This window comes from Sorex fumeus, unplaced genomic scaffold, assembly GCF_029834395.1.
Source record: "Sorex fumeus unplaced genomic scaffold, SorFum_2.1 ptg000094l, whole genome shotgun sequence".
NCBI lineage: Eukaryota > Metazoa > Chordata > Mammalia > Eulipotyphla > Soricidae > Sorex > Sorex fumeus.
In genome coordinates, this window is record NW_026606151.1 from 18,591,296 (window position 1) to 18,606,340 (window position 15,045).

A 15,045-nucleotide genomic window follows, 5' to 3' on the forward strand; every position below is an offset into this window, starting at 1 on the left:
AAGTTGTAGAAACAGCAATCACATTAGTCTGTGTACTACTTGGGGAAACAGACTGGAAAATTGCCCTTTGGGAAAACAGACTGGAAAATTGCCTTTTTGAAAACTTGCAAGTTTTGAATCTAGTGATCTCCTTTGTCAGAGGATCCCATATTAGACATTGTTCACTGCAAAGAACCTGTTTGATGAATCCATGCCTTGGCCTTGAGACTAGTTCACTGAAGCGGTGGCAGAGGTATAGCACAGATGTAAGAAAACTCATTTTCCATTCTCAATCTCAGTGGAACTACCAGTGCACTTAGAGAACTTAGATTAAAGAGTGAAAAAAATGGCCAGAGCCATTGGGTAGGGTGTTTACTTTGCATGCGGAGCACTTGCGTTCAATACTTGGCATCCCATATGGTCCCCACACCACTGCCAGGAGTAATTCTAGAGTGCAGAATCAGGAATAACCCCTGTGCATCACCAGGTATGACATAAAAGGCCAAGAATAAAAAATAAAAATGTGCCAAATATTTCTATAAGGAACTAAACTTTCAAACTAGCTGACATATGGCCCCCTATCATACATTAGAAAAAGACACAATGAACTAAGAGGGGGAAGAGTATCAATCATTATGGGGCCCAACTTTATCCTCATCTATCCCTGTGAAATACGTTTCAGGATAAAGTCTGACAGTAAGAGTTATGGGCAGGTAAGACCAGAATTGTGAATATGTAGTCTAATTGCTCTCAAGAAAAAATTGTTTGATTAGAATCTATCAATTTGAAAATATTTATTATTATCAAACTGAGAATCCAGGTCCTCAAATACTTAGACTATTGCTTAATATGTGTGAACTCCCTACACTTTCAAACTACTCTACCTGGGAGCTGTCAGTGAAATAAAAACCTTGATCTTCTAAATGAGCCTGAATAGTTGGTAAGATTATTAACTTCTCTCCTGTCCTTTAGAAACTGAGATTCATCTGCTGACCATGGACTATGCTATTTACATCACTATCTTCTTTCCAGAGAAATCCTGTCCTTGGGGCAAGATAATCATCTCAAAGGAGATTTCATATAGGAATGTATTAAATCCAATGACCACTAACATATCTTGACACATGTGGCACATTCTATGTATTACCAATCAGGATGTATAGGTTAATGACATTAAATTGATGAGAAAGCGTCATCAGAAAGACAGTCTGTGGTGTCTGAAAAGAAAGGGCTGAACTGATGGTTTTTGTGCAGAGAGCCTGAATTTGAACCACAAAACCACATTGCCCCCTAAGCACCATGTGAAGTAGTAGAGGGGCCCTTCACATTGTCAGGTAGAGCTCCAGTGGGTGCGCCTTTCTATTGGGATTTTCTGCACCTATGATTGAAGAGATTGACATTTGTACCACAACAGAATTGTGGGAAGACAACTCTACGAAGAATGAGAAGTGCTGAAGTACAATGGGTATATATGTAACAATGTTATTATGATGGATTTTTCAAAGTTTCAATGTCAAATGCCTTTTTATTCTGATTTTGAGCCACACCTGGCTGCAGTTAAGGACCACCACTGATGGTATGCAAAAGACTGTATGGGGTGTCATGTTTAGAACCTGAATTCGACACAACCACCTTCCATGCTATACTATCTCTCCAGCCTCATAGTACAAGTTGTTAAATAATTTTTCAAATAGAGTTTATCGCTTCTTCACAGAGAATGTTTTAAGGTGAACCAATTTTCTTTTTTCTCAATAGGAATTAATTGTTATCATGCAGCGTGTAGGGCGTTCGCCTTACAAGCGGCCAACATGGCCAACCCGAGTTCGATTCCTCCGCCCCTCTCGGAGAGCCCGGCAAGCTACCGAGAGTATCTCGCCCGCACGGCAGAGCCTGGCAAGCTCCCCGCGACGTATTCGATATGCCAAACACAGTAACAACAAAGTCTCCAATGGAGACGTTACTGGACCCGCTCGAGCAAATCGATGATCAACAGGAGGGCCTTTACTTTACTTTACTTTACTTTATGCTCTAGAAAATAATATAATGTATAGACTTCTGTATGAGTAAATAACTATGCTCTTCTATTTCCAGTGTTGCCAGAAAGGCTCTGTGAAACTTTCACTGAAACACTGTGTTGTTCTGCAACAGACCAAGTGCTTTACATCAATGAATGTCCCTAAAGATTAGGACAACATCCTTGTTGCTGTCATGTGGTTTCCATGAACTGCCTCTGGTGTTTGCCATTTTTAATGGTGGTGTGATGTGGCCCAATTACTGAGATTAACTTGAATTTCACAGCCAGGTACAATGATGTGTCATTTGTATTTTAGCATGTGGGAGGCCCCTCTTCACTGCAGAATGCAGTAGGAGCATAAGCTTTGCAAACACAAGTGAGACACTTGTCATTCTGGGGTTTAATTGTACCTCAACTTGAAAAGCGCTGTTCCTTTTTGTATTTTACAGGGTACCCTCAGCTCTCTGCCCTCTGGAGAAACAGAAATCTTCTCTTGAACATGTTTCTCTCCCCTGCTGATTATCCTACTGTTATGAAGAAGCTGGAGGGAGAAAGAGAGGGCCATCAGATATCTAGATCATTTAGCTGCTCTTTTTTAAACTTGCCAACACAAGGGATTGACACTCAATAATCGGAATAGATGAGGAGTAGAGATAGGAAACATATGGAAGGGATGCAGGAGAGGAGATTTCTCTTTGATCCTACAATTAGGCCTGTCAGAGAGCAGGAAAGGCACTCTGCCTTCTTCCTTTAGGGGGCCCTGAAAACTCTGAAATAATTCCAGATTATTCCTTTATGGCAAGAAGAAGAGTTTTCTTTAAGTTAACAGAGTAAGCTGGGAAGAGACTCATGTCCCTGTTCTTGGTGGACCCCCATGAAATTCCCAGCATCTCATGTGAGCAAAGCCTCAGTTTACACTGCCATGTGAGACAGAAAACTTTCTGAGTCAGTTAATGGAATCCCTGAGGCAAAAGTGACCTGAGGGCTGAAGAGAGAGTACAGTGGGTTAGTGGTCTGCACTTTACACAACACAGCAGAGTTTGATCCCCAGCTCCACATATGTGTCCTCAGTCAGTGACAGGTTGATTCCTGATGCAGAACCAAGAGCATAGCTGCATGTGGGCCTAACCCTACATTGCTCACTGCCACACTCCAAAAGAAAAAAACTATTCTGCATCTGTGTTTCTTCCCCCTATTTATTCACCCTTATTTCTATCACTGTTGGATATTGACACTAAGTGTTTTAGGCTTCATCAATCAATTGCCCCTTTACCTCGCCCAGAGAAGCAGCAGTGCTCTCATGAGAACCTCCAATCCCCTCATTTATCTTTAACCTTTCCTTTGTTTTAATGACTAAGTGAAAACTTCTGATAATTCTTGACTTTGTTATACCAGTGAACTACTTGTTGTTCCATTTTCCCTATCATATTTCATTTTACCATAGAGTCATGTTTTTCACGTAAACAAAGAAATATCTTTAAGGCTATGGTATTAATATCTGCTTGTTGATTCACTCATATATATCTACTCATGGGCAGCCATACTAGACTCAGACTTTGGTTGCCACAGAACATAACATTTCACAAAGGGAGGTTCCACTGTGGGACTTGGATGGACTCAGGACAAGCAGGTTAGCTACCCTGACATCGAAATAGAACAGTTTAGAGAGAATAAAAGCACAGTCTTGGTGCAAGCATTTATGATTTCATCATTCAGGACCCCCAAGTGGAAGGATTAGATCTTCTGTACTGAGGACCCAGTCTAGGATTTCCAGTAAATTCCTGTGGGCTTTCCCTAGGAGCCTAAAGAACTTAGTCTTGGAATCTGTATCTCTTACTGTATTTATTTCAATAACTGCAAGTATTAATAAGAAGTGAATGAGACCAGTTGTAGTTACTGGTTTTGCCATATTGAATACACAACGGATAGCTTGCCAGGCTCTTCCGTGCAGGCGGAATACTCTCGGTAGCTTGCCAGTCTTTCTGAGAGGGATAGAGGTTTTTGGGGCGAACTCTAATCACCCTTGTAGGTGTTACCATATTTCAACCCTATCAAATACGGTACGACAATTCCAGAAGATGGGAATTTAGTGTCTTATGATGTGTCGTGCGGCTGCTTGTCTGCCAGTGGGGTATTTATCTGGGTAGGGTGGGTCTCCTGTGCGCAATTCGAGCCCTGGGTGGTTGATGGAAGCAGACAGGGCAGGGTAGGGTGGGGCTCCTGATTAGAATCCCTTTGTCACCTGTGATGGTGGGAGCAAGCAGAGAAGCTCTGTCCCTGGGTCCAAGGTCTCAGAGAGTTCCGCTTATCTTGTTCTGTGGGTCTTCAGTCATGCGTGGGTCTCGGCCGGAGCTGCCGCGCGGGTCCGGAAACTGTCCTGGAGTGTGGCGACGCCTGGGTAGTGGAAATAGTGTCTCATTCACCTGACCCTGAAGGCTTCACCCACATGGCAGCACTGAGAAGGATGAGAAAGGAGAGGCCGACAAAATCTCAAGGCCAACCTAGGCTGCCACAACGAAGGAAGACAAAAATGATCGTCTGTACTTTCAATGCATGTACACTAGCATCAGATGCATCCATTGAGGACCTGATGGTACAAGCGCGAATGATCAAGTACGACATCATTGTCTGACCAAGACAAGAAGGCACGAATCTCACCATGCTGTTTTCGACACTGGAGAAGAATTGTTCCTCGGAACATGCGATAAAAGACGTCTTGGAGGCGTCGGTGTCCTTGTCAACACAAACTTGGCCAAGAGCATTGATTCATTCGAATGCCTAACAACCCAAATCGGACGTTTACATTTGAATAGATGTGGCTCACTGCCTGCAGTTTCTGTTTTCATTGTCTATGCACCAACATCTCATTATGATGAAAGAGAAATCGAGAAGTTCTACATGGAGCTAGAAAAGTTCTATAAAGAAGACCACACCTTCTACAAGATCACTGTGGGTGATTTTAATGCCAAGATAGGACCAAGAAGATCAGCTGAAGAACTTCACATCGGGACCCATGGCCTAGAATGGAACGAACAGGGTGAGAGACTGTCTGAGTTCATCATGTCGACCAAGACCATTCATGGGAACTCACAGTTCCAGAAGGCAGAATCTAAACGATGAACATGGGAGTCTCCTGGTGGACGATTCCACAATGAAATAGACCACATCATATTCAATCCACGGTTTTGCCTGACTGATGTCGCTGTTGTCCCAAAATTTCGAACGGGAACAGACCACCGTCTCCTTCGTGCAAAATTCTACTTCACAGAGCGGGGAGAAAGGGCTGCAAAGTTCAAAAAGAGAACTCCCAGAATGACCACCAACTGGGAACTCTTTGGTACTATTGTGGCAACATGTGAAGATGCCATTGTTGACAACATTGACGAGGAATACGATCGACTGGTTCAGCACCTCCATGAATGTGCGAGGAATGCCAAGAGAGAGATAGCCACAAAAAATCGCCTATCTTCGAAAACTCTTGAGCTAATTCGCCAGCGTGGTTTGGCACATGCCTCACGCAACCGCAAGCGAACGTCTGAGCTCGCAAAGCAGTGCAGAGATGCAATCAAGGAAGATCTCAAAGAGAGAAGAGCAGAAGTACTAGTAGATGTGGCAGAAGCCGGGAAAAGTATTTGTAACGCCCGCCTGTCCTTGGCCAACTACAAGACCAAGATGACTGCCCTTCGACGTCCTGATGGATCCATCACATCCTCCAGAATGGCAATGGAGAAGATTATCCATGACTTCTACTCAAATCTCTTCGATAGCCATGTCCACTTGCAGACATACCAAATTCCACAGGATGGATATGTCGTTCCCAACGTTATCCCTTCTGAAATCCGACACGCCATTTAGTCGGTAAAGAAACAAACAGCAACCGGCTGAGACAAGGTTAGACCTGAACACCTGAAGAACCTGCCATCAGTACTCATCAATACACTGGCACGGCTCTTCACTCGCTACCTGTCTGAATGCAAGGTTCCGTCACAATGGAAAACCAGCAGGACCGTACTACTGTTCAAGAAGGGAGACATCCATGACATTGGCAATTATCGCCCGATCTGCCTATTGTCTGTCATCTACAAGCTGTTCACTCGAGTCATCCTGAATAGGATTGGCAGAACACTAGATGAAGGACAACCATGCGAGCAAGCAGGGTTCCGCAAAGGATTCAGCACCATCGACCATATCCACACGATAACCAAGCTCATTGATGTTTCTTGGAAGTTCAAGATGCTGCTCTGTTTAACGTTCATTGATTTAAAGAAGGCCTTTGATTCTGTTGAGACGGAAGTGGTCATTGAAGCCCTAGCCAATCAGGGCATTCAAGCCCAATACATCAGGATCCTTTGTGTGCTGTATTGCGGATTCACTACCAGGATCTCACCATTCTACAAAGAAGTGATCGTTGATGTCAAGAGAGGGGTAGGGCAGGGTGATACCATTTCACCAAAACTCTTCAGTGCCACCCTCGAGAACATCATACGACGACTGGAATGGGAAGGAATGGGAGTGAAGATAGATGGTCGGCAACTACACCACCTCCGCTTTGCTGATGACATTGTTTTAATAACACCAAACATCAGCCAAGCGGCACAAATACTGGCCGACTTTGACCGCGAGTGTGGAAAGGTAGAACTACAGCTGAATCTTAGGAAGACAATGTTTATGAGAAACAACCTCGTTCCTGACGCCCCATTCGCTCTGAACAGAACGACCATCTCCGAATGCAACAGCTATGTGTACCTAGGTCGAGAGGTCAACATGACAAATGAACTGGCACCCGAGCTGCGCAGGAGGAAGAGAGCGGCTTGGAACGCCTTCAAGAACGTCAAAGAAATAGCTAAGAGGACGAAGAACCTCTGGCTCCATGCACATCTCTTTGATTCCACTGTTCTTCCTGCATTAACATATGCCTCTGAGACCTGGGCCATATGCAAACAAGATGAGAACGCTATTCAGGTCTCCCAAAGAAGTATAGAAAGAGCTATGCTTGGAATATCACGTTTCACTCAAATGAGAGAAAGAATCCGGAGTTCTGACATCCTTCGACGATCAAGAATCAGGGACGCTGCCTCATTTGCCAAGGTGTCGAAAATCAGATGGGCTGGTCACGTAATGAGATTTATTTATTTATTTATTTATTTTAAGAAAAATTCCATTTAAAATTTAATTCAAAAGCATAAAGCAGGTTCAGGGATACTGCTCAGTGGTTCTGAATATGTGAATCATAAGGGGTTTTGAACTCAATCCTTGACACAGAAACACTTTTTTTTTTAATTTTACTACGGCCTTCAATATTTTATTTTATTTATTTATTTTATATTTATTTATTTTTTAATAGTGTGGCACCATGAGGTACCATTGTAGACTTACACATTTTTGTGCTTGGGTTTCGATTATACAATGATCAAACACCCATCCCTCCACCAGTGTGCATTTCCCACCACCTCGGATCCCAGCATCCCCTCCCCCCCCCCCAGCCCCTATCCCACCCTGCCTCTGTGGCAGGGCATTTCCCTCTCTCCCCTTTTGAGTGCCATGGTCAGCAAAAGAGGCATTGAGTGGCAATCATGCTTGGTCGACAGTCTACCCTCAGCATGCTCTCCCATCATGGGCGGATCCTCCCAACACCCTTTATTTGGTGTTCCCTTCTCTTTCTGAGCTCCTCCTTCCCCTAACATGTGTGGTTGTCCTCCGGGTCATTGAGTAAAATTCCTGGTACTAATCTCTGCCATACTTGGGTGTTAGTTTCCTATTTTGTTACTTTATGTTCCCCAGATGAATGCAATCTTTCTATGTCTATCCCTTTCTTTCTGAGTCATTTCGCTTAACATGATACTTTCCATGTAGTACCACTTGTATGTAAACTTCATGACTTCATCTTTCCTAACAGCTACATAGTACTCCATTGTGTAAATGTGCCAGAGTTTCTTCAACCAGTCATCTGTTCTCGGGCACTCAGGTTTTTTCCAGATTCTGGCTATTGTAAAGAGTGCTGCAATAAACAGACAATTGCAGATGTCACTTCGGCTATACTTTTTTGCCTCTCTGGGATATATTTCCAGGAGTGGTATTGCTGGGTCAAATGGGAGCCCAATTTCTAGTTTTTTGAGAATCATCCATACTGCTTTCCAGAAGGGCTGAACCAGTTGGCATTCCCACCAACAGTGAAGGAGTGTCCCTTTCTCACCACATCCGCGACAGCACCGGTTGCTTTTGTTCTTGTGAATATGGGCCAGTCTCTGTGGTGTGAGGTGATACCTCATTGTGGCTTTGATCTGCATCTCCCTGATGATTAATGATGTGGAACATTTTCTCATGTGTCTTTTAGCCATTCGGATTTCTTCTTTGTCAAAGTTTCTATTCATTTCATCTCCCCATTTTTTGATGGGGTTGAATGTTTTCTTTTTGTGGAGTTGAACCAGTATTTTGTATATCCTTGAAATTAACCCCTTATCAGGTGTGTAGTTGGCGAATATCCTTTCCCATTCAGTTGACTGTCTTTGTATTTTGGTCACTGTTTCTTTTGAGGTACAAAAGCTTCTTAGTTTAAGATAGTCCCATTTATCTATCTCTGTTTTCACTTGCTTGGCCAGCGGTGTGACATCTTTGAAGACACTATTAGCTTTTATGTCATGAAGGGTTTTGCCAACATTTTCCTCAATGTATCTTATAGATTCTGGTCTGATGTTGAGGTCTTTAATCCACTTAGATCTTACTTTTGTACATGGAGTTAGGCAGAGATCTGAGCCCATTTTTTTGCATATATCCGTCCAGTTTTGCCAGCATAATTTGTTAAAGAGGCTTTCCCTGCTCCACTTCACTTTTCTTGCCCCCTTATCGAAGATTAGATGCTCGTATACTTGGGGGGGGGGGGACGTCAGTATATTCAACCCTGTTCCATTGGTCTACAGCTCTGCCTTTGTTCCAGTACCATAATGTTTTAATTATTACTGCCTTGTAGTAGAGTTTGAAGTTAGGGAGGTTGATTCCTCCCATTTTCTTTTTCCCTAGAATTGCTTTAGCTATTCGTGGGGGCTTATTGTTCCATATGAATTTCAGGAATGTTTGTTCCAATTATTTAAAGAATGTCATGGGTATCCTAATAGGGATTGCATTGAATTTATACAGTGCTTTGGGAAGTATTGCCATTTTGACAATGTTAATTCTCCCGATCCATGAACAGGGGATATTTTTCCATTTCCTCGTATCCTCTTTTATTTCCTGAAGTAGAGTTTTGTAGTTTTCTTTGTACAGGTCCTTTACTTCCTTAGTTAAGGTGATTCCTAGGTACTTGATTTTCTGGGGCACAATTGTGAATGGTATTGTTTTCTTCATGTCTTTTTCTTCTCTTTCACTATTTGCATATAGGAAAGCCATGGACTTTTGGGCATTGATTTTATAACCTGCCACTTTACTATACAAGCCTATTGTTTCTAGAAGTTTCTTGATAGAGGTTTTAGGGTTTTCTAAGTATAGTATCATATCATCTGCGAATAGTGAGAGCTTGATTTCTTCCTTTCCTACCTGGATGCCCCTAATATCCTTTTCTTGCCTAATCGCTATTGCAAGTACTTCCAATACTATATTGAACAGCAGTGGAGAGAGTGGGCATCCTTGTCTCGTCCCTGACCTTAGGAGGAAGGGTCTCAGTTTTTCGCCATTGAGGACGATGCTTGCTGTAGGCTTGTGGTAGATGGCTTTAACTATATTGAGAAAAGTCCCCTCTATCCCCATTTTGGCTAGGGTTTTCATCATAAATGGGTGCTGGATCTTGTCAAATGCTTTCTCTGCATCTATTGATATGATCATATGATTTTTATCTTTTCTTTTGTTGATGTGGTGGATTATGTTGATTGATTTCCTAGTGTTAAACCAGCCTTGCATCCCTGGGATGAATCCTACTTGGTTATGGTGTATGATCTTTTTGATGAGTTGTTGAATTCTATTTGCTAGTATTTTGTTGAGAATCTTCGCATCCGTGTTCATCAGGGATATCGGCCTGTAGTTTTCTTTTCTCGTGATATCTTTGTTTCCTTTTGCTATTAGAGAGATATGGGCTTCATAGAAACTGTTTGGGAGAGTTTCCGTTTTTTCAATTTCCTGAAAGAGCTTGAGAAGGACTGGCAGCAGGTCCTCTTTAAATGTTTGGAAAAATTCGCTAGTGAATCCATCTGGGCCCGGGCTTTTGTTTTTGGGAAGGCTTTTGATTGCAGTTTCTATTTCGTTGATATTAGTAGGTCTATTCAGGTATTCCAGGTCTTCTTGATTCAGCTTTGGGAGCTTATAGGAGTCCAGGAATTTGTCCATTTCTTCTAGGTTCTCTTGTTTCGTGGCATACAAACTTTCAAAATAGTCTCTGATGATCTTTTGGATTTCTTTGGTTTCTGTTGTGATATCCCCCTTCTCATTTCTGATTCGGTTTATTAGGGTTCTCTCTCTCTGTTTCTTTGTGAGTGTTGCGAGTGGTTTATCTATCTTGTTTATTCTCTCGAAGAACCAGCTCTTGGTTTCATTGATCTTTCGGATTGTTTCTTTGGTTTCCATGTCATTGATTTCTGCTCTAAGTTTTATGATCTCTTTCCTTCTGCCTGATTTAGGTTCTTTCTGTTGATCCTTTTCTAAGGACTTGAGCTGTGAGGTCAAGTTGTTTATGTGCACCATTTCTACAGACCTAAGATATGCTTGCAGAGCTATAAATTTTCCCCTTAATACAGCTTTCGCTGCATCCCATAGGTTCTGGTAGCTCGTGTCTTCATTCTCATTTGTTTCCAGGTATCTTTTGATTTCGTCCTTGACTTCGTTCCTGACCCATTCATTGTTCAGCATCGAGTTGTTTAATTTCCAGGTGTTTGATTTGGTTCTCCGTGTCTGTGTGTGATTCACTTCTATCCTCAGTGCATCATGGTCTGAAAAGATGGCTGATACTATTTCTATCTTCCTTATTTTGTTGAGGTATGTTTTGTGTCCTAGCACAAGGTCTGTTTTGGAAAATGTTCCGTGTGCACTGGAGAAGAATGTGTATTCTTTCTTTCTGGGGTGTAAAGCCCAGTATAAGTCTATAAGCCCTCTCTCTTCTATTTCTTCTTTCAAAGCCAATGATTCCTTGCTGGGTTTTGTTCTTGTTGATCTGTCCAGAGGTGATAGGGCAATGTTGAAGTCTCCAAGTACTATTGTGCTGCTTACAATGTCCTCCTTAAAGTCTGTTAGCAGTTGTTTTAAATATTTGGCTGTTCCCTCATTAGGTGCGTATACATTTAAGAGTGTGATCTCTTCCTGTTGTACGTATCCCTTGATGAATAGAAAATGGCCTTCACTGTCCCTTCTAGCCTTTTTCAGGGTGAAATTAATGTTGTCAGATACTAGTATGGCCACCCCAGCTTTTTTACAGGAGCTGTTTGCTTGCAGGATTGTTTTCCATCCTTTGACTTTGAGTATGTGTTTGCTCTGAGTGTTGAGATGAGTTTCTTGTAGGCAACAGAATGTTGGATTCTGTCTCTGTATCCATTTTGCCACTCTGTGTCTCTTCAATGGTGAATTGAGACCGTTGACATTGAGAGAGAGTATGGTTATGGGGTTTTGTGTCATGTTTCTGTGCGGGTGTGTTGTGGTTGTAGGGTTTGTCTTGTCTTATAGTAGCCCCTTTAGTCCTTGTTTTAGGTTTGGTTTTGAGTCTATGAAGTTCCTGAGCTGATGTTTATCTAGAAAATAGTGTAGCTTTACATCTATTTGGAGCGAGAGTTTAGCCAGATAGAGTATTCTTGGTGAAGCATTCATTTCAGTGAGTTTTTTTTTTACTATATCTCGCCACTGTCTTCGGGTTTGTAGGGTTTCCTCTGAGAGGTCTGCTGTGAATCTCAGGGGTACTCCTTTGTATGTGATTTCCTTTTTTGCCCTTGCTGCTTGCAGTATTGTGTCTCTATCAGCAGCATCGATCATTCCGACTATAATATGTCTTGGGGTGTTTCTGTTGGGGTCTCTTTTAGCTGGCACCCTTCGGGCTTCTTGAATCTGGATGGCTGTATCATGGAGCGCTGGGAATTTTTCGGCAATAATTTGTTTCAGCAGGTTTTTTCATTGGGATTGTTTCCTTGAGCTTCTGGTAGTTCAATGATTCTAATGTTTCTTCTGGAATCATCTCGTAGGACTCTGATTCGCTCTTGAGCTATTTTGAGGTCCCTTGCCATCGTTTGCTGTTGTCTGTTGGCTTGGTGCAGCTGATCTTCCAAGTCACTGATTCTTTCCTCAGCTGTGGTCCTTCTGTTGTTGAGGGCAGTGAGTGAGGTTTTGACTTCGTCTATGGAATCTGTAATGCGTGCCATTTCTGTGCGGAGCTTTCCAATTTCGGCTCTCATTTCTTGCTGTACTTTGTCAATTGTGCGATCGATTGTTTCTTTCATGTCCTCTTTCAGTTTAGCGGATATGTGTGTGACTGTTTCATCGAGTTGATTGAACATCTTGATGACTTCATATCTGAATTCCTTGTCAGAGAGGTCCCTAAGGTGGCTAGCTCCTACTGAGGCTTCTTGAGAGATTTCCTGATGGTCTCCCTGTGGTGGGGATTTGCATTGTTTCCTCATGTTGTTGTGTATGTGGAGGGGTAATATTTGTTGGTTTGAGTGAACAACCTGCGGCCAAGTGAGCGTTGTCCTGCCGAAAATTAAGCCACGCCCACTTTTAAAGCCACGCCCATCTCTGAAGTGGCCACGCCTCCGCAGATACCTGCTTTTTGTCCAAGAAGTAAAGACTGGGTGGGGGCCAAGGAAGCAGCTCTGATGGGTGGCCGGACCAAAGGGACAGGCAGAGAGGGACGCAGATCCCCTTTTCTTCCGAGCATGGGGGGGGGGAGGCGCCTGCAGACACTTGCGCGGTGGGGTTCCAGTCCCAGGTCAGGGGGGAGGTGCAAAGACCAACCTGGGGGATGGGGGACAAGGAAGCAGCTCTGATGGGCGGCCGGACTAAAGGGACAACGTAATGAGATTTAAAGATGACTGCTGGACTAGAGCTGTTACCGACTGGATTCCGCGGGATGTCAAAAGACCGCGTGGCCGCCCACCTACCAGATGGTCAGACTTCTTCGTCAAGATCATGAACGATCGGTTTGAGGCTCTTCATGTTCCCAGAGCGAACAGATGCCACTGGCTACACTAGCACGCGACAGGGACATATGGAGACGTTACTGGCGCCCGCTCGAGCAAATCGATGACTAACGGGAAGTTAAGTGATTAAGAGATTAATAAGAAGTAAATTTAATTTTTTTAAAACGTACAATAGAAGGAAAAGAGAAAGGCAGTATGGATGTCCATGGGAAACAGTGTCTCCTTGAGTTAATGCTCCCAAGAGAATAGCCTCCAATGACATACTTTACATCTGTAAATGATCAACCACACCTCCATGCAGTCCTATACCTCAACTGCTTCAGATATTCTATAAGTATGCTAACAGTTCTGCATTAAGTGGGTCATATTAATGATTAGGTTGTGGTCCCCTGTCTACTTGTTCCTTTGCTGGGGAGACCTGGGTGGTGCTCTCAGCCACCGAACACATCATTTATCCACAGTGTGCATTCACAGCTCTATAAATTAGAAATTGAAAATAAATAGGTTTTCTTTCTCTGTTTATGATAGATTTGACTGAGAGTAAGCAAGCTGTCTTACTTAGGAACAGTGCTCCTCATTCTTAGCATATATGTACACCCAGTTTAATTCTTTCCTTTCTATTGATTTACCTTAAGATATAAAGTTGTTCAATATTGGGTTCCAGTCATAAAATTTGTCAACACCCTGTTCCTTCAACAATGTACATTTCTTACCTCCAATGTCCCCAGGTTCCATCCTGAAACACCCACTCCCCACCTAGACTATTTATACTGCAGGGACTTTTCCTTTTCTTCTGTCTCTCTGTCTGTCTTTCTTTCCTTTGGGCATTATGGTTTGCAAAACAAATACTGAAGCTTATCGTGTATATCCCTTTGCCTCCTTTCAGCCTTTATTTGCATCCAGAGTGATCATCTCTAAACTTCATTGTCATAGTAGTCTTTTCTCTGACCCAACATACCCTCACACATCCTGCTTCAGCAAACATATCTAACAAGTTTCAAAACATGGAACAGTGCATATGGCCCTCATTTCTCCTGTCCTTGTGTTTAGTCTCATACTATGTTTTTTTATAACCCAGAAGTGAGAGAAATCTATAGACTTTGTTTCTTAAGTGAATACTCTTTTTTTTGGTTACATTTATTTATTGAATCAATGTCGGAAAATTTAGAAGGCTTTAAGGTTTAAGTCTTGGTCATACAATGATCAAACACCCTTCCCTTAGCCAGTAGTTATTTTTCACCAACAAGAAGGAGCCCAATATACCCCCCTCCAATTCCTTTCAATGCCTGTGAGATAGATGATTTCTACGTAACTCTCTCTCTTCTTTGATTACATTTATTATTTCGACAAAAGATACGCTATTACTGTTTAGAATTTCCCCCCAACAATCAGAACTCCTGAAAAGGCATTGTGAAATAATTTGTTTTCTCTTGCTGGTTTGGAAAACCGTATGATGTCGCATGGCCACTATTGTGCACAATGCATTAAAATACAGAGCCATGTGAATGGACTATGTATTTAACTACAGCGCCATGATTTTAGATTTCTGATATTTTACTAGTTACGTCTGGAGGGATTTCTGCCCAGAGCCATATAATTATGACATTGGTTTTTGTGCGTCTGGTTCCATGGCCGTGCTGGAGAGCTGCTAGTGGGGGACAACTCGTGGCCTCAGTAGGGTGTGAAGGATGAGCCAGTAATGCCCCCCATTTCATGAGGCTGCAGTTGCCCAGTCACCGCCAGCTCATAACTGGTTTTACAATAAACTCAGGCACCTTGCTGCCAAGAAAGGGGGAGAAAGGCAGAAGAGATAGACAACCTTTTTCCTCCAGGGAGGCATGGTGCCATAATTTAACTCATAGTCCATTCACTCTTCTGCCACAAGATGCTAGGGTCTTGATTAGTTCATGTGCCGTGGCCTTGCTGGAGAGCCGCACATGGGGGGTAACT

The 15,045-nt window shown here is 42.8% G+C and overlaps 1 protein-coding gene across 1 annotated transcript in view; it reads right to left on the bottom strand.

Annotated features, from left to right (window-relative positions):
- Positions 1–1,301: 1,301 nt before the first annotated feature.
- LOC130040128 (E3 ubiquitin-protein ligase TRIM38-like) overlaps positions 1,302–15,045 on the bottom strand; it is a 33,641-nt gene continuing 19,897 nt past the window's right edge. The window contains exon 7 of the mRNA XM_056132146.1: positions 1,302–1,357. Within this exon, the coding sequence (XP_055988121.1) occupies positions 1,302–1,357 (56 nt within the window). The remainder of the gene's footprint in view (positions 1,358–15,045) is intronic.